At 38.8% G+C, this 23,337-nt stretch overlaps 1 protein-coding gene across 1 annotated transcript; it reads right to left on the bottom strand.

Moving 5' to 3' along the window:
* Positions 1–1,248: 1,248 nt before the first annotated feature.
* Positions 1,249–19,191, bottom strand: LOC113410671 (aldehyde dehydrogenase family 3 member B1-like). Its single transcript, XM_026665327.2, has 10 exons — positions 18,627–19,191; positions 14,962–15,124; positions 14,266–14,376; positions 14,002–14,122; positions 13,671–13,756; positions 12,760–12,841; positions 9,579–9,965; positions 6,181–6,347; positions 2,851–2,950; positions 1,249–1,538 (listed from the first exon to the last, which is right to left on the bottom strand). Exons 1-10 carry the CDS (start codon positions 19,004–19,006, stop codon positions 1,348–1,350), a joined length of 1,788 nt encoding a protein of 595 aa, XP_026521112.2. The 5' UTR covers positions 19,007–19,191; the 3' UTR covers positions 1,249–1,347.
* Between the last annotated feature and the right edge of the window lie 4,146 nt (positions 19,192–23,337).

Below are 23,337 nucleotides of genomic sequence, written 5' to 3'. Positions count from 1 at the left end.
TTTTGAGCCCTGAAAAAATGGCTCAGCCGTCTTTTCGGGGGTGACTTAATTCCCCCCCCCCCCTTGCATCTTCGGGCGGGCGGCGACGGCTTGGATGTTGACCTTGGCGTTGGTGGGGCACTTCGTATCAGGGTCAACGCAGGCAGCACCATATCCGGGTGTGCAACAAAAGTACTTCCTAACGGCAAGCCCCCCCCCACCATTCCCCACCATTTCGCATGTTTTAATATAGGCCTTAATTTGGGGGGAGGGGCTTAATTTCATTTCATGCCTATAAAACATGCTGGGACTTCCTATTGGGGGAGGCCGTATTGTTGGAGAAACAGGGTATATAAATCAGAACACTGTAAAGAGGAGCTATACTTGTCAATTTTTAACAAAGTATATGATACTTCTCGAGTTTTTAAGCTGAATTAACTTTTTGTGTTAAAGGCAAGATGAGATTTTATACGTAAATGTTAATTATATAGTCCTTGCTGGAATTGAGAACATGTCGTATATCCAACAATGGTGCAAAGAGAATTGAAGGTTCCTGTTGTGGTTTGCCGGCAACAGGTGCGGACGGCTGAGGTCTCAGAAAGTGAAGACTCAGATGAGGGGCCTGCGTGTGATGCAGGGATGGAATGCTGCCTTTGGAGATTGTGGAGGCTGGCAGCAGTGATGAAGAGGTCTCCGAGGAGCCTGTGCCCAGAGCACATGCACGCAGGGCTGCTCGAAGAAAAGAGCAGCTGCAGCAGCGTGGGCAACTCAGGAGTAAGGCTGCAAGGTAATGGCCCCTCCCTTAAGAGATAAACGCCAGCTGAGAAACCGGAGTTCTTTGCAGGAAGCAAATAAGTTTTTGCACTCAAGCCTTGTGGACATTCAGACTATCTTAGTTTGTGTTTGGAGACTCTTTGTGTTTGAAATATTTCTTGGTAACTTTTTCTACTGTTCTTGGCAGCCTTGCACAACCTTGGCGAGGCTCGTTCTTATCAGAGATAATTAGTTTGAAACAGCCTTTTAACCATGAAGGAACAGAATTCGTAAAGAATCATTAAAAGGTTTTGCTGTTACTTCTGTTTTGTGTTTGTTTCCTTGGAACAAGGTTTGTGTCAGAACAGATCCCTAAGTTTTCTAACCACTACTAAATGTTGAATTTACTGAAGGTGGTATAGGATAAAGAAAAAAACGTAAGAAGCAAAGATGGCAAAAATAAAGTTTGTCAGAACAGAGAGTGTTTTTCAAGGATCTTTGAAAGTGATGAGGCAAAATTCTAGGACCAGCTGATGAAGGAAAAAAATCTCTCAACTCTACAGAAAAATTGTTGGTAGATGTTCCTTAAGAACACAGGTGATGTGCTTTAATGCCTTACAACAAAGTGCACATGCTACGCCTGACCTCCATAGAGGCAACCGTCATTCTCAAATTATTATCGTTGTATGGTGGGTAGCGCATTTTGTTGATTGTTTCCAGGCCTATGTAGCGCAAGAGACAGCCACGGAAGTGAGTAAATGTGTCGAAAGTAAATTTGCCATGGTACTTGCCAAATCCACTGCATCCTGCAATAGTTTAAAAAAAAATCAAATCAAATCTTGCACACTCATATTTTAGCTGACAACACAACTTGAGCAGCCCTTGTACTTATTCTTGTTCAAGCTAGATAATAGCTGCCTTAAAACCTCTTCTCCTAATACTTATTACAAAAGGTTTTACATTCAATGGATATTGAACAACTACTCTTAAAAAAGAAACTAAAGAAGAGAATCCCACATAGACAAGCAAAACTTGGTTCGGTAATAACTTACTGGCTGTTTTGTTTCATGATTGGTAAACTACCATGGCCTTAATCCTCAATAAAATGGAATTATTGTTTTTTTTAGTTATATCAAATGTTGATTTACACATCATGTTAAGCTGCATTTAGTGTAATGTGTGACTCTATTGAACCAGAGCTGTTTATATTTTGATCTTGTTAACTTTACTTACAAAGTTAAAATAATGAGCCTCCTCCCCTTACATTTGCTTTCCAGTATAATGTAGACCAGATTTCCTGCTCTCTCGTTTTATTTATAGATCAGATAATCTGTCAGGTCATCCTTTTAGTGATGTTTCCTTACCGGATAACTCAATGTTTTCAACAGTTGGCAGAGTTTCTAATAAACTGCCTTTAGTGAAAAAAGCTGGGATACATTCAGAGAAGTATCTGACTTGAAAATAGCCCATGTTAAACTGTATAGCACAATCAAGCATCAGCACTAAAGGTGTTTTATGACATTTTGTATTATGTCCTAAGCTATTTTATAATAATTGTATGTCATAAAGTAATTTTATTTAATTTGCCAAATTTCAATTTCACTGGAGTCCTGAGTTCCAGATTATGAATGCATTCTGTAAGGTACCTCAAAAAATGTGTTCTATGGTTGGTGCATTGTTTTTCCCAGTTAAAGGTTACATGAATCAAGTTTTACTACTATATAGACAACCACCTGGCTTATAGCACAGAGGGGAATTTACTATTTGAGCAATTTGTTTTTACCAGCAAATGGTTTAAAATTAACTTTTAATATTTTTTGTCTTCAGACTGATGAAAAGCATCATCAAGAGCAGTGGTGAGATTAAAATGTTTTTACTACCGGTTCTGTGGGTGTGGCTTGGTGGGCATGGCAGGGGAAGGATATTGTAAAATCTCTAGTCAGAGGTGGGATTTTCCGGTTCTCTGAACTACTCAAAATTTCTGCTACCGGTTCTCCAGAACTGGTCAGAACCTGCTGAATACCCACCTCTGAGCAAGAGGGAGAACTTGTCTGTTGAGAGGGAAGGGTAAGGATAGAGGTAAGATAGAGGTAAGATAACATAGAAAACTAATCATACCAATGCCGCCAAATGGTAGGGTAACCAATGTTGCGTGCAACATGGTATCATTACCGCAAAAGCCACCACTGCTAGTGCGATCGAGTACCTCGTTCACAACCTATAAAGAGAGAAAGAATAGAAGATTATTAGGAGTCCCACCCTTAATTTTACAAACATGAGTTTCATCAGGTCCCAGCTCTATAATAATAAGGGTCACGATACAAACAAGGGTCTTTAACCTTTGGGCCACTACGAACATTTGGAATATTGAATATGTGCCACAGACACACTCACAAAATGGCTAATATTGTAGATGTAGTTAATTAGCAATTGGAAGGCAGAAATAAAGATTCTCTATGAATCTGAATAAAATAGTTGAGAGATTGAAAATACAAATGACCCTTTTTGGACTCACACACTCAGTTTTCTACTCCCATGTACTTCCATACAGAGCCAAGAGCAATGAATGGATATAAAAATGACAAGTTTGGTTAATTTAATCAATGCCCTCTCCCAAGCAAGAGCTTTACTGCATACAGGTAGTCCTCGATTACAACTTTTCATTTAGTAACCATTCAAAGTTACAATCACATTAAAAATAAGTGACATGACTGGTTTTCACCCCCATGGTTCTGTATCAGAATTCAGGCAGGTGGCATGCAAGAGTTGTGGTGGCGCAGTGGTTAGAATGCAGTATTGCAGGCTAATTCAGCTCACTGCCTGGAGTTTGATTCCCACCAGGCTCAAGGTTGATTCAGTTTTCCATCCTTCTGAAGTGGGTAAAATGAGGACCCCGATTGTTGTGGGCAACATGCTGACTTTGTAAATCGCTAAGAGAGGGCTGTAAAGCACTGTGAAGTGATATGTAAGTCTAAATGCTATTTCTATTGCTATTTATGACATTTGCAGTGTCCCAAGGTCAGGTGATCACTACTTGTAAACTTTCCAGCTGGCTTCCAACAAGCAATGGGCAAAGCCAGATTTGTTTAATGAATGCATGATTCACATAACAACTGCAGTGATTTGCTTAACAACTGTGGCAAACAAGGTGATAAAATATGGCAAAACCCACTTAAAACTGCTGTAAGTCGAGCAGTACTTGTACACTCAGCAGTTTGTCTCAAGTTCTCTTCCCAGATAAAGGGAAAAGTTGTATTTTTAAAATGCAAAGGCAGAATTCTGGGTTACAAAACACAGAAATGTCAGTGTCTGAATTTGGGGGGGGGGGGAATGGAGGATGCCATTTCCCCACCACCTCTGATAAATAGCTGAAATTACTGAATAGCTGAATTACTAATAGCTGAAACTTCAAGAAGTTGCAGGAGGCTCAAGGACAGAGAAACAGGACTTTGCTTCAGGATTCAGCTTATTAGGAATAGGTGACTGCTATGGTTACAGATTGTGCTAATTTTTAACTTCTTTTTCTGTGTATTAGAAAATTTATTCTTTCTTGTTTCCATTTCTCTGGAAAGTTACGAAATACTGTATAATTGCTAATTTTTGAGACCTGATACAGAACTTGAAAACTGTCTTCCCCCAAGCTTACTAATTACAAAATACAACCACAATCTTGTGGTCTGTCAAGAGCATGGTGTGCATTTTGTAAATTGGATGCTATATATCCTAGTTTTTTGAGAAATAAAGATTGATTATCCCTTGCAAAATAGCTGAAGTAATTAGTCACATAACTTTATGCTACAAGGACAGGATGGCATATTACAGAAATTATTTCATTTCTCCCCGCTATTTATTTGCCTAAAGGACAATACATGTTGTGGGAGCCTCTCTCTTTCCCAGACCAAGGATGGAGTGAAACTCCTTGGAAAATAGTAAGGACACAAGTAATTAACAAACAGCTGCAATCCTAGAAGGAATGGCAGAATGTATAAACCTAGCAGGATTCTGGGAGAGGACATTTGAAATGGGAGGAGGACATATAAAATGTCTTTCCACAATCTATAACCTGTACAGCACCTCAAAAACAAGCCCAGAAATATAGCTGCCCTCACACAGTGTAACCCCTAGTTACTCTCCTGAACATGTGGGATGAAGTCATAGTTCAAACTCTCATTTTATTATTTGCTTAATTTTGTTGTCCTTGAGACTGGATTTTCAGTGTAGTTACGTGGTTGTATTTTAATTTAGCCACGTCTCTTCTTCTGGGAGTTGGGAATCACATAGCATATTTAGAAAAGTTCTGGTCAGAAGAAAAGTGACCTCTCAATAATTTTATGTATCAAACTTTTTAAAACATCACACGATTTCAAAGAAGAGAAGTGCCTTAGTGAAAGTAAATACAGTGCAGGGAAGAGGCTGCCATGCACGTTGTACAAAGTCTTGATTTTTTGTTGCCAAAGGGAATATTGATCTAGAAAACCCACATTTGATCTACATCAAGACACAGAAGTCAGCAGTTACACAGGAAAGGGACATCTGGGCCATTTGGAATCCAGGAGACTTCCAACCTCCAGAGGGTTCCATGTGCCCCAGAATATCTACATAGAACATTCTTGTGGTACAAAACATTACTATCCATACCAGAATAACTTAGAGAAAACTCCTCAGCAGTGGACTGTGATGTGAGGGAGGCTATGCTTTGACAACATAGTTGTAAAACAGTACTGTAATGTAGTTTTCTTTGCATTATGAATGTGTGGGTGAGCCAATATTATTTTTAACATCGGCTTATTGGTAAATCAAGTGTAGATTTGGGCTTTCCCTCTATTATCCAAACTATGGAACAGGACAACACCCTGCGGCCAGCTCGTTGCATCATCTCATTGTGGCCAACTCTGCAGTCATCCTAGTGCATCCATCTTGCTACTGCTATCTCACCGCTGCCAACTCGCATGGGGCAACTCACCACAGCCAACTTGCTGTGGGACAATTCACCACGGGACGATCCATGTAGTAGAATAACTCAACACAATAAATATTATCTGCCACTGTTCCTTTGACATTCCACTGACAAAAAGTGTCAATGGAAATAAAGTAGAAGAAACAATGGTGGATAACATTAATCACATTGAGTTATCCCACATGGATTATCCCATGGCAAGTTGGCTGTGCAAGTTGGCCATAGCAAGATGGCCATGGCAAGATGGCTCTAAAGAGTTGGCTGTGGCAAGATAGCAATGATGAAATGGCAGTAGTGAGTTGGCTGCAGCAAATTGTTCTAGACCCTCCAATCTATATTACCAGTGAACAAAGACTGCTACCATCATAGCTTACCACCAAACATATTTTGAAAATAGCGCACTTCTCCTTTCTTTTGACCATCATGGATGGGGTTATGGGAAATAATCCAGATTCTCCCAGATACAGTATGCTGTAGCTTAAACAATATACCTTGTTATCACAGGAAAAGGCATACACAGCTAGTGGGCGATCTCTGCAATTGATGAAGTGTATGGCCTCCTCCATATCGTTCACAGTGAATATTGGCAGGATGGGCGCAAGAACTTCCTCCTGCATGATTGGCTCCCATTCCTTCACATCTGCCAACACTGTTGGAGCTGTAATGGACAAAAGATCACATCAAGACTTGTTCTATTTATATACTATAATTTTATTTGGAGGGCTTTAGCTTTCCCCAGGTCTTCACTTCCAGTATGCAAACCCAGGAAAACATGTTTGTCTTCTTGCTTTATCATAAACAGACTTTCCCAGTCTGAGACTTGCAAAATCATACAATCATGAGTGTGCTGTCCAGCCAGTGTATGGGAATTGGATAGTTAGGTAGCAATTGTGAGCTGTTCTCTTAAGGGAATGCATCATGGTAAATGTAGTTAAGGTATCCTGGGAAATGTAGTCCATGTCACATGACCACATCTGTAATCCTAATTGGTCACTAAATTGACCCTCGATGGGTTGGGGGAGTTTTCCTCACTCTTGGCTGAACTCATGGACTCGTGGTAACTGTTTTACTTCTATCGTTACAAGATGGGAGAAAAAGGATAGGAAATAACCATCTTTTTACCTACAAGACAGATATGCAAAAGATTGGTCATTAAAGAAGAACTTCATCACAAATGTGAGTTATGAGGATACCTGATGAACCAATAAAAGTACTTTGTTATGGATGTTTTGTGGAGTTTATCTATCTGCATCTATACAGGATACAGAATAATGAGGCTGGAAGGGACCTTGAAGGTCGTCTAGTTCAACCGCTTGCCCAAGGTGAGGACTCCTTATACCATCCTGGACAAATGGATGTCCTATCTTTTCTTGAAAACTTCCAGGGCTGAAGCATCTACAACTCCAGGAGGCAAGCTGTTCCACTGGTTAATTGCTCTCACAGTCAGGAAATACGTCCTTTAAATCAGGGGTCCCCAACCACCGGTCCGCGGACCGGTACCGGTCCGCGGAACAAGTCCTACCGGTCCGCTGGCTTGCTGGGCGCCGCCATCTTTTTTGATGAAAACGTGCTTCCGGTGAGCTTTTCCGGTGAAAGCTCACCAGAAGCACTTTTTCATCAAAAAAAGATGGCGGCGCCCAGCTAATGCCGGTACCGGGCCGCGCCATAAAAAAGGTTGGGGATACCGGGCCGCGGCATAAAAAAGGTTGGGGATCACTGCTTTAAATCTCTCTTTAACAAGCTTCCCCCTATTGCTTCTTGTCCATTTTCCTGGCTAGGTGCAGGACCTTGCTTTTCTCACTACTGAACTCCATCTTACTGGATTGCTCTATTCTTTCAAGAGACTTCTGAATCTTCCAAATGAACTCCCCTTCTATCCACTTTATCTTCTAGATCATTAATAAAGATGTTGAGCAATAGGCCCAAGACGGAACCTGAGCATGTTTCACTCCATTTATTTATTATTTATTAAATTTATGTGCTGCCCATTTAGACATTGTTACAGTCTGAATGTGGTGATCAGCCAATTGCAAATCAATCTGGTTCTATCTGTCCCAAGTTGTTCTATCTTACCATGAAATAGGCTATGATCTACTTTGCCAAATGCCTTCCTGAAGTCTAAGCATACTATATCCACAGCATTTCCTTGATCCACTAATTTAGTCACTTTATCAAAGAAGGCAATAAGGTTTATTTGGCACAATCTGTTTTTAACAAACCCATGTTGGCTTCTCTCAATTGCTTTGTTCATTTCTTGGTGCTCACAAATGTTCTGCTTGATTATCTTTTCTAGGATTTTCCCATGTAATGTTGTCAAGCTGATTGTTCCATTTCCCACTTACCCCTTTTTTTGAACCATATCAACTCTTTTCCAGTCCTCTGGTACTTCCCCAATATTCCAGGAGCTCTGAAAGATTTTGTTCAGTAATTCTGAGATCACATCTACCAGCTCTAATAGATTTAACCAATAATCAGAGTTGGAAGGGACCTTGTAGGTCATCTAGTCCAACCCCCCGCCCAAGCGGGAAACCCTACACCATTTCTGGCAAATGGCAGTCCAATCTCTTCTTGAAAGTCTCAACTGATGACGCTCCCACAACTTCCGAGGGCAAGCTGTTCCATTGGTTGATTGTTCTCACTGTCAGAAAGTTTCTCCTTATTTCCAGCTTAAATCTCTCCTTGTTCAGTTTCCATCCATTGTTCCTTGCCTGGCCTACAAGCTCTTTAAAAAATAGCTTGACCCCTTCCTCTCTGTGGCAGCCCCTCAAATATTGGAAGACTGCTATCATGTCTCCCCTGGTCCTTCTCTTTACTAGACTAGCCATGCCCAGTTCCTGTAACCGTTCTTCATATCTTTTAGTCTCCAGTCCCCTAATCATCCTGGTTGCCCTCCTCTGTACTCTTTCTAGAGTCTCAACATCTTTTTTTATAGTATGGTGACTCTTTTGGAATCCTGTAAACCATTCGGTCCTAGTGATTTGAACTCAGCTAAAGAGGAGAGGTGTTCTTTTACTAATTATTTTTGCCTATTTTGACCTGCTTTCCTGTTTTGTCTTGCACAGTGCTATTTTTTCCCTTTTCATGAAGACATTACAAAGAAGGAATTAAGTACTTCCACTTTCTCCTTGCTGTTCATCTTTCCATTTTTTATACTTGTCCTTTTCATCCCTTAGTTTGTCAGAGAACTCTTTATGCAAACATACTGGTTTTATTGAGAGGCTTTTTTTTTCTTTCTCTGTAGTATTGTGTTTGTTTGGACTTTAATAATCTCATTTTTCAGTGTTTGTTAGTTTGTTAAAAGTAGCTTTCTTGGACTTCAACTTTCAAAATGCCAAGCCTATGTGGCCAATGATAGTCCAACACATGTGTTAAGCATCAACTTGGGAGGTTGATCTAAATCAAAACTACTAACCATGCATTCTTAATAAGCTGGATTAATAGATTGATTAAATTGTATAAAAGCAGACACATGCCTGGAAGCTAAAATCATAAGACTATCGTCTGATTTACTTTTGGCCATGTTATGCATGCAAATTCATTGGAGAAGACAGTGATGCTAGGAATGGTTAGTGGACAAAGAGGAAGGAGCAAACTAAGAATATGCTGGATTGATAACAACAAATCTGATGCAAAGTTGAAGATACAACAATTGAATTAAATGGTGCTTGACAAGGTCACATGGAGACCACTTGCCTATAAAGTCACCAAGAGTTGGATACGACCAATTGGTTAAAAACAATGATTGATTATGTACCATAAGTCATTTTCAACTCCTAGTGAACACATAGATTTATCTAAAAGCTTACTAGATACTGTTCAGGAAATGTCTTCCTGTCTTTCCCAAACTCCAAATCTTTCCCTTTCCTCCAGTCCTAAGTTGTGTACTCACCAATATAACGCTCACACTCATCGATCTCTCCACCAATGGCCACCCGGCCACATTCCAGGAAAGCTTGGGCTCTCTTGAAATGCCTGTCATTGACCATGCGGCCAAAATCAGCTGACTGTTTGGGTTCATTTCCAAAGAATTCACAGATAGCTTGGCGCAAGCAAGGCATCAACCTCTCCTGTGTTTCAACTGTACAGATCACATAATCTGGTGCGATGCATGTCTGTCCAGCATTGAGGAATTTTCCCCATACAATTCGGTTGGCTGCATTCTGGAAATTGCAGCACCTATCCACATAACAAGGACTTTTCCCCCCCAGTTCTAGAGTCAATGGTGTTACATGTTTTGCTGCAGCGGTCATGATGATCTTTCCTACACGGACACTCCCTATAAAGAAATGGGAAAATTTGGGTCAAAAGAGACGCATAGCAGAACTCCCATCCAGCTCTTGGGGGCTCAATTCTGTCTTCAAAAACTACCTGTTTTTTCTCTAATACTCTTCCATATAGATCAGCAATACTCCTTGTTGAATGTTTTAAAAACTCCATGAAATGTTAATAATAATCAGCAAGACAACTCTGCTTAAGCAGTTTTATGTAATGCAAAAATTATTTTCTGATTTAGTAAGAATTTGGAAAATATATTTTAAAAATGGTCAAAACATGGCAGCCTGGCAGCCTATCTATAATGATAATGTTCTGAATAGTTGGCAAATCAATGATTAACCAGTGTTTAATATATTGACTGTGCAAGAATTTGTATTGCATAAACTTGAAACCTACAAACGTTCCAATCATTTCTTGGTTAAAAAAAATAATTCAGTACAGCATTAAGATGAATTAATTGAAAAAAGTACACAGAATAATTATGTAAATTTATAAAATTACTGGGGTTATCTTCTAGATCAAATTACAGCTACCATCTAGGTATTTGTTTTCAACATTGCAAATCTGTTTCTGGTTTTGATTTTCTTTTAAAGGTTTTATGATTGTTAAAAACAAGGGAAGTAAAAAACAATGTTGTAAATAATCAAAAATAAATAAATGTTGGTTTTACTTATTTTTGTCAAAAGCAGATTGTTTGTCATCTTATGTTATAATCACATCATCAGATCTAATAGCCATGGCAGCTTTTCAGCTGAGAAAAACCCATCGATTTAGGGACACACTTAATTTCATAAAATCATAAAGACAGGCTAAATAATCCATTTAGTCCAACCAACTAAGAGAAGCATTTACAACAGGTGGTGTCCAGCTCTCCATGTTTATTATTAAAGCTATTATTTCATGTCATAACTTCTAGGATGACTAAGAAGTCTTTGTTTTCTACTTGGCATCTTTTCAAGTGCTTGAAAAGTATCATTTTCCCCCTCAACACCATATCTTTTCTTTCTTTAGGACTAAAAATTCCCAGTTCAAGTCTATGCCTTTCTTTTCCCAATCCCCTGATCAGGATTCTCTGAACCTATTCCAGGTTATCTAAAATCTTCAACAATAGTATCCAGAAGTGGACTTGATGCTGAAGGAATTGTCTGACCAACGCAGAATAAAGTTGAATACTATTTTAGTAATTTGATTGATGCAAACTAAAATTGCAAATATTTTTTACAGTCATATTACACTGCTGACTCATACATTTGTAATCAGCATTCTGTTCCAAGGACTGTTTACAATCTGGTGCATTTTTTTTGTTTTGTTTGTTAGGAATTTTGTTATCTGACTAAAAAATTCAATTTTCCCCTTATTTTTAGTTCATTTCCCTAACTTATTGGTTTCTGTCTGCTAGAATAAATATTCCATCCACAAATTCCATGGGCAAATTTGATAATTATTTTATCTATCTCTTCATCCAAGTTATTTTAAATTGTCAATTTAGAATGTATCGAGACAGTCCATTAAAATCCCACATCAAACTCTGCTGCCAAATTCCTGTTAAATGGGCAGTTCTTATTATTACCCTGAGCAGTTCTGGGAATGAAAGAGGAAATGCAAATCTGGGTATCTTTCTTGTGAGAGGAAAAGCTAGAGAATTTTCATTATTTCCAAAAGACTGAAATTTTGCATTAAGCATAGGAGGTTTTTTTCTTTTCTTACAGTGTGACAACTTATCTTTTCACTTGTGGGTAAGATCTACAATCTGGAAGCTGCTGACAGCCGAAGTTACAAACACCATATTCAACAGTTTTCCTGGGCTATTGATGGGGAACTATGATGCATGTCATAAGTGACAAGTCACAATGTTTTGGGTGACAGGCCAGTTTCCACCAACACCTGACAACAATTCTTGAAAGCGTGCCCCATTCTGAAGCAATTTTCAGGGGCCGCGGAGGCTATGTGAGAAGGGTATGCGCTCTTGCACAGCCTCCAGGCATCCCGAGGAAAGGCCATGATGCTCTCATGCACCTCTAGAGCCTCCAAAGATTGTGTGAGAACGGGGCCTGCTTTAGTGTGAATTTTGGAGTCTTCAGAGGCATAGCATTTTCTGAAGCTGCTTCAAGAACAAAGGCTTCCTGCAACCTGGAGTAGCTCAGGTATGCTGCAGGAGCCTATCAAAAAGAGAACATCAGCTGAAGATAAGCAGCTCATGGCAGATCCCAGAGAGCACTTAGCCACAAGGGCAATCTTGCTGCTCCCCAAGTTTCACAGGTCTTGGGAAACAGTGTGAGGCGGCCTTTTTGAGTGGCAGCAGTGGGGCCTAGACTGAAGCCTCTGCTTCAGGTCCAGCCTTGGCACTGCCATCAAGGACTGCTATTCATGGTGGTCTGGGAGATAATGTTTCTCTGATGTTTGAGGGAGGTATGTGTGTGTGACATGCAGGCAGTGTTTAAGTTAGGCATTTTCTGAATTCTTGATATGTCAACCCCACAAAGCTTGCCATCACTGCCCTGTGTCTAACTTGCCACTGATTCAGCTATATTGCAATAAACATGGTAAAGCTACTTAACTAAGACATATGGCAAATTGCAGCACTGTATACAATTTGGTCTAAAGGTGTTGTAAGAGATAAATTCTACTGCAGAGGGGTCATAAATAATTATCTTAGATAAACAGAACCTTAAAAGTTTCAATAGTTGAACATTGACTTACCACATAGATATTTGAATAGTCATTAATAATACTTTTTGTAAAAAGTACTATCGAAAAGAATAACCTGAAAAGAATATTCAAGAAGGGAAAATCACCTGTATAGAAGATATAATCAAACTTATTTTCCAGTAACTTTCCTGTTTCTTCAGGACCAGCTGTCACCACAGCAAAGGTTTGCTATAAAATAGAAAAGGAAGTTCACATCCAATCAAACTAACCTCCACATCACACAGGTGGAGTTTTCTGTCCCTGAAACACTGCAGGACCAAAAGCCTCTTGTGTGCAATTTGGAACAATGAGCTGATACATTAAATTGAAAGGAAATTAAGATGTTCCTTAAAATGTTTTAATGTTAAAAGGGATGAATATTTTTTTTATTTAGTGAGAATATGGTAATAGGGATCTATAATATATTTTTTTTCCTATCTAACCTTGGGAATGGAATTGTCCTGCCTTCATAATAATCTCCTAAATTCATTCTTCCTGTATCTACCCAAAACAGTCTTTCGTTAAAGTAACTTTGTTAAAGTATACTTAGTCCCTACACTGCACTTGGATTTTAAGAAAAACAAAAAGCACATAACCTACATCCCAAATAAACTGACACTGCATATCCAACTGTTAACTGTACATCACCCTTTTGCTGTGGCTGGCTGAGAGAAAGTGGACAGCCTTCCTCATTTTCATTGAAATCAAGAGGCTAGAAAAAGCATAGTGCACTTTGATGCTTCAATTGTAAACCTCAGAAGGTCATCACCACCACAGTCTACTCTAAAGGAATATGCATATTTTTTGGAAGGAACTGGGGCAGAAATAAACTCACCCAGCTTCCAAAAGCAGATTAAAAATTGGAGGTTAGTTCAGATCCAGAGTTTTTCCTCAATAGGCCCAAGAAATTGCCTTCTCGTGATTAATTAAGACAAAGGCAGAAGAAAGGACAAATCAAAAAACCCTCAGCTTCAGTTTGATTTTTTAACAAGATAAAACTGGCAATTGAAGAACTCACCGAATCCAGGTAACAAGGCAACGCTTCTGCAAGGAGCCTTTCAGTGCAGCTGCTCACCTCTGAGGGCTTCAGAACCACACAATTCCCTAGAATGAGGAGAGAACACTTTACCAAGGTTGCAACAGATAAATACCCACCAATACCTGGATCTCCTGGAAGAATATCCATGGGATCTAATGCAGAAGTCTCCAAACATGGCAACTTTAAGACTTGTGGACTTCAACTCCCAGAATTCTCCAGCCAGCATGAAGTCCACAAGTCTTAAAGTTGCCAAGTTTGGGGACCCCTGATCTAATGTCTAGAATGAATTAGGAAATAGCTTCTCACTCACCAGCTGCAATGGCTCCCACAAGGGGCAACAAAGTAAGCTGGATAGGGAAGTTAAAGGCTCCAATGATCAGCACCACACCCAATGGCTCCTTCTGAATGAAGGCACAATCCAGCTGTGTCAACTACAGATAAACCAGAACAATTGTTCAGCTAGAAAGCCCACCTTCAGTTTGATGAGATAATATATCCTTTTGACTTTCATCCCCATCCAACCTAGAAACTTTCCTTTTCATTTGTTCTCCCACCACCCAGCTTCTCTCCTTACTAGGGTCTTGTTCACTTTTTCATCCTTCATCCAGTAGCTTAAGTTGTTAAGAGCGTTGGCCAGTTCATTTCTGACCAACAAAATCTCCGTGAGCTCAGTTTCAAAGCAGGGCTGGGGAGGAGAAAGACAAAATGAGGTGCATCAGTGATGTCCATATTGAGTTCAGAAGTGAACGATGTAGCAGTTCTTCAATGAGCAAACTTGTCTCTCATTCATGGTAAAGTTTTATCATGCCATCGTCTCAACTGATTCTTGAAATGTTTGGGTTTTACACCAGGATATGACACTAAGCTTAGTACTCTAGGTTCGTAAACCTTAATCGGCGGGAGACTCGCAGACAAACTCAGCTACAAATATAAAACTATATATAGTTAGATGACTGACTATGCAAAGAAATCTTGATAAGTTTAAACTTTTTCATCCCACTTTTCTGAGATAAAGTACTTGGCTGTACTCTTAACCATTTGTTGACTGCTCAACTGTGTTTACATAATGATTTTCCATAGCCTGAGGGTTAGCTAAATTCAGCTCTCATGGCACATACAGAAAACATTGCTTCTTTTTCATATTTTTTTCAGGGAAAATCTAACAAAGAAAAATAGAATAGCTGTGTCATGTTTATTAACTGGCAAGCAAGCCCTTCATCTGCAAGTCCCCACTCAGCTGTCAGGTGCTCTAAATGGATAGCCCACTCACCTTGTGTAGGTCCTCACACAGGGCATGCTGGATATCGGCCTGTCTTTCCTCCAGAAAGTGGCACAGGGCTTCTAGTTGTGTGACCCGAAATTCCTTTGGACGCGTCTTTCCCGACATCCAGGTAGCACGTAAGCAATCCACTAGACCAGCATAGGGGTTTACACTAGGAGAAAACAAACACTCATAGAATCAAAAGAGTTATGGAAGAGTCCCACTCTTTTTATCATTTATGTTAATCCTGATTCCGTGTTGTCTTTCTTTACTTTACTAACAGAGTCTGGAAATTTCTGCCATGACTTTTTGGGCTTCCCAGTACTTAAGACAAAGACTTCTACTTCAGACAAGACTCAAAATGATAATTTTCCTTTTGTCCTACACTTGTGTCATTCTTTTTCTAAAGAATGTCATTATCTTGGGCCACAAGCAAGAATAGCTATACTTTTCTCATAGTTTTCTTAAAAACTCACTTGGTGATATCCAGATAATCAAAGTTTTTTTTCTTTCATGTAGCAATAGATTCTGACCCTAGCATTTAGATTATTGGGATTGAAACTAGATGTTCTCCATAATCTCCTTCAGTCCTTACATTCTTTGATGTTACCTCAAATAATTTATCTCAGCTTGCCATTTTTCAGGTGTTCAGAGTGAGCTTGGGCTCCCAGATCCTGATCACCATTGCCATGAACACTGAATAATTTGCCTGGAGATGAAATGTGCTGAACGAAATAGGACAAACAGGATGGGATAAGAAAAGGATGCTTGATGCAGATTTTAATTTAGTTTCTACTATTTTAACAAAATGTTGGTTTCTCTCTCTATTTTAACAAGATGTCAGTATTTTGTAGGTTTTAATTTTTTGGGCAGGGTTGATGGGGCATGCTAATATATATTATAATTAAATAAGTTTCTCAATTCATCCAATTCCAAGTCTGCATGATTTTCTTTTTTAATTACCAAGAGATGCTGAGCTTGAAATTAACAACTGATCCAGAACACAGTGGCATGCACAGTATTGGGTGTTCCTAGGTACGCCCACATTACATCTGTACTGCACTGGCTTCCAGTTTCCTTCTGGGTGCAATTCAATGTGCTGGTTATCAACTTTAAAGCCCTAGGTGGCAGGATCAGCCTTCCTGAGAGGATCTGCCTATCTTATTACATCAGAAAGGACAGGAATGATCCAAGTCCCTTCTCGGAGATATTTTTCATCTAGTTCAGGGGTTTCAAACATGGGGCCCACAGGCAAATACATCACGCGCTGGCCATGCCTACCCCCGGTTTAGCAAAAGGAGGGGGAAATTGCAATACATCACATGACGACAATGTGTTGTCATGAGTTTGACACCCCTGATCTAGTGAGACATTGGAGGTGTTTCTTTTGCATCGCGGTCTCTACCTTATGGAATATCCTCCCCACCTCCATTGATTCAACAGGTCCCCACCCTTTTAGTTTTTTAGAAGGCCATCCAGATCTTTTTGTTTTAGCCAGACAATGGGATAGGACAGAATAAAATAGACAGAATGGAATTCGGGTAATTGGAACTGGCCGGAAAGCATCCAAAGTGTAAGGTGGAAGGTTTTTGTTTTTATTTGACAGTTACACTGTTTCATGCTTATGTTTTATAGTTACTGCTGCCAGAGTTGTTTAAGATGGGTGAAGTCATCTAAATAAATAAATAAATAAAATCCCTTTTTGAATGAAAACTGGATCTGCCATAATAAGTCCACCGCTTACCTATAAACCAATTTAAGTTCTCCATAGGATTTTACCTGGAAAACTTCATACTCTTACACTGTGATTTCTCAGTCTGAATGCGAAACACCTGAATACAGCTGCTTGTCTGTTAAAGAAACAAGAGTGGCAGGAAAGCAGCAGAGTATTTTGGCCAAGGACCAGCAGATTTAAGTACATAGAAACCAACAGACACATATCTGGCTGACGCAGCTCAACTGCTACTCCACAACAATGACTTCCACAAGAGTTCCTATTGTGAACTGTTGAATCCTATTGGTTTGTTCATGTTGGCTACAAAGTGATACAAAATACCTTTGAAGTCATCCAGGTGAGTAGTGACAAGTTGCCAAGATGTTTGCAGAAACTTCCTGGAGCAACCACAAGCCCCATGCCCAACACCTGCTAGAGTCCCAGGTGTCCGCCTGTATTTTCCAAGCTTGGGAACAAAGTCAGTTGCTTTGTAACAGGGGAAGTAATTCATGCAGAGGAATAGTTCATATAGACAGCAATTATAATGACATTTTAAAATTCAAAATGTTTTTTTATAACTTTTCATTCATTCTCTCAGCTGTTCTGATTATCTGTATTTGCCTGACAAAAGTTCTACACAATAGGCAGAGATTGAGAATGGACAATATTTCCAAGAACAGATAAGCAACGTTGGAAAGAATCAAGACAGGACCTATTGAATGTTGCCTATAATTATTAGTACTTGTTATTAAAGTACAGACCTATTTTTATATGGAGAACAGAAATTATATTATCCTACATACAAAATCTAGCATCCTTCTGTAATGTATTAAAAGTGTTTTTTCTTCATCTTTGCTATCCTCTTGTGAACACAAGAGTGTTCTCTCTCTGGTTTTGTACATCATGTAAGTCCATAAATGTGATTTTTCAGTTTTGATGCAACAAGGGTTTTAAGCAATAGTTAGTATGTGTGAACCTTCTCACTATAGTCTCAGTAAACCCCTAGACCTAGGTGAACATGCTCCTGATTCATCTCTGTATATGCAGGGGTGGGATGCTACCAGTTCTGCCCGGCTCTATAGAACCGGTAGCTCTGAAGAGCAGCAGACACAGAACCGGTTCTGTGTCTGCTGCTGTTTGGACCACCCGCCCACCCAGGCTCTTACCTGTCCTTTATTTTCTGCTTTTTCAACCTCAGCTGCTTTGCGCGGCACAACTGAAGTTGAAAAAGCAGGAAAAAGGAGGCTTTTCAAATGCTGCGCACCCACGCACAGCGATTTTCAGCTGTCTGGGCAGCACAGCTTAAGGTTTATTACATGCATGTGCAGCGTGAATCTGGCACGCATGTGTGCAAAGCATGCATGTGCACGCAAAATGTAATCACCGAACCGATAGTAACACTGGTTGAATCCCACCCCTGCGTATATGACATACTTTCATAGGTAGTCCTCCACTTACAACAGTTCATTTAGTGACCATTTGAAGTTACAACAGCAGTGAAAAGAGTGACTTGTGACCGTTTTTCACACTTACAACCATTGTAGCATCTCCAAGGTCTTGTGATCAAAATTCAGATTCTTAGCAACTGACTCATATTTATGACGGTTGCAGTGTCCTGGTCATGTCCTCACCTTCTGCAACCTTCTGACAAGCAAAGTCAAGAGGGAAGCCAGATTCACTTAACAACCGTGTTACTAATTTACCAAGTGCATTGATTCACTTAACAATGGTGGCAAGAAAAGTTGTTAAATGGGGCAAAACTCACTTAAAAATGTTTCACAGGGCAACAGAAATGTTGGGCTCAAGTGTAAACATAAGTCGAGGACTACCTGTACTTACCAGACTCTCATTCTTCTGTTTTACCAATAGAATATCACCCGAACTGAGCTCAACAGAAAAGACAGTCTAGTAATTTGGAGGGATCTCACCTAACCTGTTTTCCTCTGAACCAGTTTCTTACCTATCCGAGCCTTGGGATTTGCTGGAAATGTCCTGTGGTTTGTTGCCCTTTGTATTGGAGCTCCCTGAGGAGCAACTCTGTGTGTTCCCTCTTGGGTTTTCCTGAGATTGTCTGTTTTGTTGTCTTCTGCTACCTTGCTCTGAAGAGCCACCATCTTGGGGGTCCTGGTTTTGTGGTTGCTTCATATGGCTGCCACTCTGCATGCCACCTTGTTGACTGGAACTTTCCGTCTGATTGCACTGGTTTCTGGTACTCTGCTGCCCTGAACTCACGGTGCAATCTCTGAAGGGAATGTCATGGAATTTGTGTTGAGCCAAAGAAGCACCTCTCTGGCCTTGAGATTGCCTGGATCCCTTCTGTCCTGAGCTGCTGCACTGCATTCTGTCTTCCGTGAGCTTGCACTGATATCTGAAAGTCTGCCTCCCTGAACTCACAGAGCATTCACCTTCAAGAGGAATTTCATGAAGTTTGTGTTCAGTGAAGGTAGCACCTTGCTGGTCTTCAGGGTACCTGGATATATTCGGAACTTTGCCCCAGTGTCCTTGAAATACACTTTGCACTGTTTCTCCAGCTAGAAAGAAGAGAAGAAAATAATCAGATGTGCTCTCTTGTGGCTATTAATGTCTACACATTTTCTGTGTATTACTAATTACTAATGTTCACTACTTCTATATGTATACTAATTACTAACTCAGTTTCAGGAAGATTTTAATTTATTAGTCCTAGGCCCATGGATTCACATCTGTTGTATTCTATATTGAAGAGAACAGGATTTGGGGATATGGTCACAAGCTGTGATACATTTCAGGCCATTCCCTACCAGTTAATAAAAATGGCAAATATTTTAAACCATCACAAGTATTCTTGAATGCAAAGGGAACCAACCAAGTAAGAAGTGAAATGAGATGGTAGAATTCATAATATCATTTTAATGTGTAGAGAGTATCACATTTTTAATGATTTAATAAATTGCCTATACATTTACCACCCATAAATTTAAACATGGCATTGTAAAATATGGGTTAGAACAATATTATTTTTACTTTGTTTTTAAATTTGCACTTTTAACATTGAATGATTTATATGGAATCCCCTATCATTTGTCTCTGTCTCTCTCAGTGTGCAGTGTGAAATTAAACATATCATTGTGTTGTTTGTGTAGTCCAGTCTTTCACAACTGTGGCTTCCAGTCCAGTTATACTGGACTGCGATTACCAGAATGGTAAGCAAAAATACTGTTACAGAATTCTGGGAATTGTAACATCTACATGTTTGGAAATTATTGAAAGGTTGATGACTCTATACACAAAAAAAACCAACTAAGGTTTCAAATAGCAAATTGTGTAAAGTATCCATAATAGGTTAAGGTACACCATGAGTTGTATAAACAACTTCTCTGATGAATACATTCTCTTAGAAAATTTCTCCTGGGCTAATTCAAGATCAGAAGTAATATTGTCAGAAGGGAAAATGGCGGGGATGAAACATCAGTGAGACCGGTATCCAGTTATTTTCACCATAGTTCCCATTCTTTTTTAGACATTTTGCATGACCTGTCAGATGTATGGTACTGCAGGATCTGGCTAAGTGCTCTTCCACTCTGAACCACTAGATGGACAGGAAGAAGATATCATTACAGCAAAGTCAGAAGAATTACCAATCCATGGTCCTCTAATATTGATTTATTGACAACTCTCATCAGCATTAGCTAAAATGGTTAATGGTTATAGGTTTTGAGCAACGTAATAAGGCAATTATATTTGGATATTCGCCGGTTGCCTATATCAGACAAATATGGAAAAGCTGCTGAAAATAAATGCCTTCATATCACTCTTTTTTCTTTTTGTCATATGTTGTATAAAATCACCATGCTAACCTAGGTCAAGTATTAAATACTGGAAGTTTTAAAAATTGTGTTAATTTTCTGATTTGAGCAATTTTGGAATATACATATGCAGTACTATTTTGGGATCTAAGTATATTAAAACTTAACTTCAAAAATTGAGAGAAAGGCAGAGATATAGGAAAATTGAATGAAAGCAGGGATATTGACTTTGGACCAACTGATAGATGATGAAGATAAATGTTTAACATGCTTTGTGTTAACAGATAAATATCAATCACCAGATATAACTCAATGACAATATTTACAATTACAAAATTTGTTAACAAGACTATTTAGATTAGCAGCATTTTTAAGACACCTAAGATACTAGAACACTTGTTTAATCTTTTAAAATTAAAACACCTATGATTAATTTTTAGCTATATTTGTTATCTCATTAAAAGTTGTATAAATTTGATATGCAGATGTTAAGAAATGAGTGAAATGAAGAATTAGCAGTTCTTATGTTGTCTAAAGAATGGGATAGTGTGTTAATTTCTATAGCAAGGGTGTCAAGGGATCTCAAATTACAGTTTATACAACAAAAAGTAATATTCAAAATTGGCTCCATTACATTTGTACATAAAATGACAGTCAAAAACAGCATTTTGTTGGAGATGTAATAAGGATAATACTTCTTTAAAACAGGTTTCTACAGTGTCCTAATTTGAAGTGTAAACATTTTTGGGAGAAAGTGATGAACAATATAAATACAATTATGCGATAAAAGCCTTTTCAGAGGACAATATTTGTTTGAATTATACACCCAGTAGATGAATTTGATATAATTGGACTACTTAAAAGGATTCTCTGGGACTTCTGGTTTGTCAGCTTCGCCAGCGGCAGGGATTCGCGATCCTGCGCGATCCCTGCGGCGCTAGCCGTCTTGGTGCCTCCGATCCTGATGGATCTGGAGGCTAAGGCTGCCCCGCAGAGGCAGCCGAAGACAGGGGGGAGGTGGTGAGGGGTTTGGGGGTGTTGCAGACCCCCTCCCCAGCCGGCAAAACCCCCTTTTCTCAAGGCGGTCGAGCGGCGGTCTGTAATGGCCGCCACAAAGAAGCCGGCAGCTGGGTAAGACTGAGCAGGAGGAAGAGGGGAAAAAGTTTCTAAGAGAAAGTTTTTTTGGCTGACCCAGGACTTTAAGAGGCGTCTAATCCTGAAAACTATGACTTCTTGAACGATACTTTGTTTCCAGAGGAGAACTTCAAGCGGCAAAACTGAGGTGCTGAAAGGGAAAGTTTACCCTCCTTCCCTATGGAATCAACAAATTGCCATTGAGAAACCTGTTGTTTTTTATAAAAGGTAAAAACTTGGCTTCTTGTTATAAGTGGGAAGGGAGAGGACAAAAAAAAATATTAAGATTTTGTTGGAGGAGATGCCTTGAAGATTTTGAGACTAAAAATTAATTGCAACAAGGCTCTAAAATACAGATTGGGCTTTTTTTCTTTTCCTTTTTATTGATACCACCCCAGGAAGAGAAAGTGAGAACTTTGTGCTTTGTCTGGACTGATTGATGTCTCTGGGACTTTGGGGAATTGTTTTAACTTTTGAAACATCTTGGTTGCTTTAAGAAGAAGAACAAAGAAAAGATTTATAATGGCTTTACCTGTTGATGAACTTAGAAAAGAATATGGGAAAATAAAGAAAGAAAGAAAGGACGCTGTGAAAGAAGCCTTCCTTTTTTTAGAAATGGCGCTTGCTGTTTATCAGCAAACACAACAACAGATGGAGGAAATAGAAGAAGAAGAAGAAGAAGAAGAAGAAGAAGGAAGAAGAAGAAGAAGAAGAAGAAGAAGAAGAAGAAGAAGAAGAAGAAGAAGAAGAAGAAGAAGAAGAAGAAGAAGAAGAAGAAGATGATGCATCTTCAATGAATCTAAAAATTTAACTAAGAGAGAAAAGAGAAAGAGAGGAAGGAAAATGAAGGACTCAAGACTTAAAAAAATATTCAAGAAAGAGAAAAATAAGATGCAAAATCAACACAATGTTATTAAGCAAAAGGAAAAAGGAATACAACAGAGAGGGGAAGTTAAAAAGGCAGAGGTTAGTAGAGGGAGGGGTAAAAAGGCCAGGTGGGATAAGAAAGGAAGGGAAAAGGGAGGAAAAAGCCACAAAGGTATGAAACAAGGTGGGAAAAAAGGAATTTTTTTAGGGATAAAGGGTAATGTATAATTTCTTTAAAAAAGAAGATTCTGCAAGGTACATAAGATGGTATTGTGGTATTTGTATTAGAAATAGAAAACTAGAATGTTATAAGAATTAATAAAAGACTAAAATATTAAAATGTTTAGTAATGACAGATTTTAAAATTTAACAAAATATTAAAAGGAATGTTTAAAATATTGAGTTTAATTAAAAGGTTTAATTGATTATTGTCTTGATTCTACTATAAACTTATTATTGTAGCATTTGTTCTTTGAAATGGATAATTGGAATGTTATAAGATTCAACATTTAGATTTATTACCTAATTATATTAATTATTATGGACTTATTATTTTTTCTCTTTTTAAAGGTTGGCAGGTAGAATGTACTAAACAGAATCAGATTGGGTACTAGGCGTTATTTTAAATATTAACTTAGCGGGAGGATAGAAAGGCATCATACTCTGATCAGTGATTTCAGGAGAAATCCTTTTTTTTTTTTTTTACTGTAGGGAATGAGATAAATGGATAATTTGGAAAGAATGGACAAAAAATACAAATATAATGATTTAAATTAAAATGAATTAGATAAAATAGAATTAAGAAGAGTGAAAAGCAGTGAGAAGTTATATAGAAGATATAGAATGATAAATAAGATAGGTAATGGTATATAAGATGAGCACGAA

Source organism: Notechis scutatus, chromosome 1 (assembly GCF_049901735.1).
Source record: "Notechis scutatus isolate UNSWTSFEM ecotype Mainland chromosome 1, rNotScu1.2, whole genome shotgun sequence".
Taxonomy (NCBI): domain Eukaryota; kingdom Metazoa; phylum Chordata; class Lepidosauria; order Squamata; family Elapidae; genus Notechis; species Notechis scutatus.
This window is presented reverse-complemented; position numbering and strand designations above follow the sequence as displayed.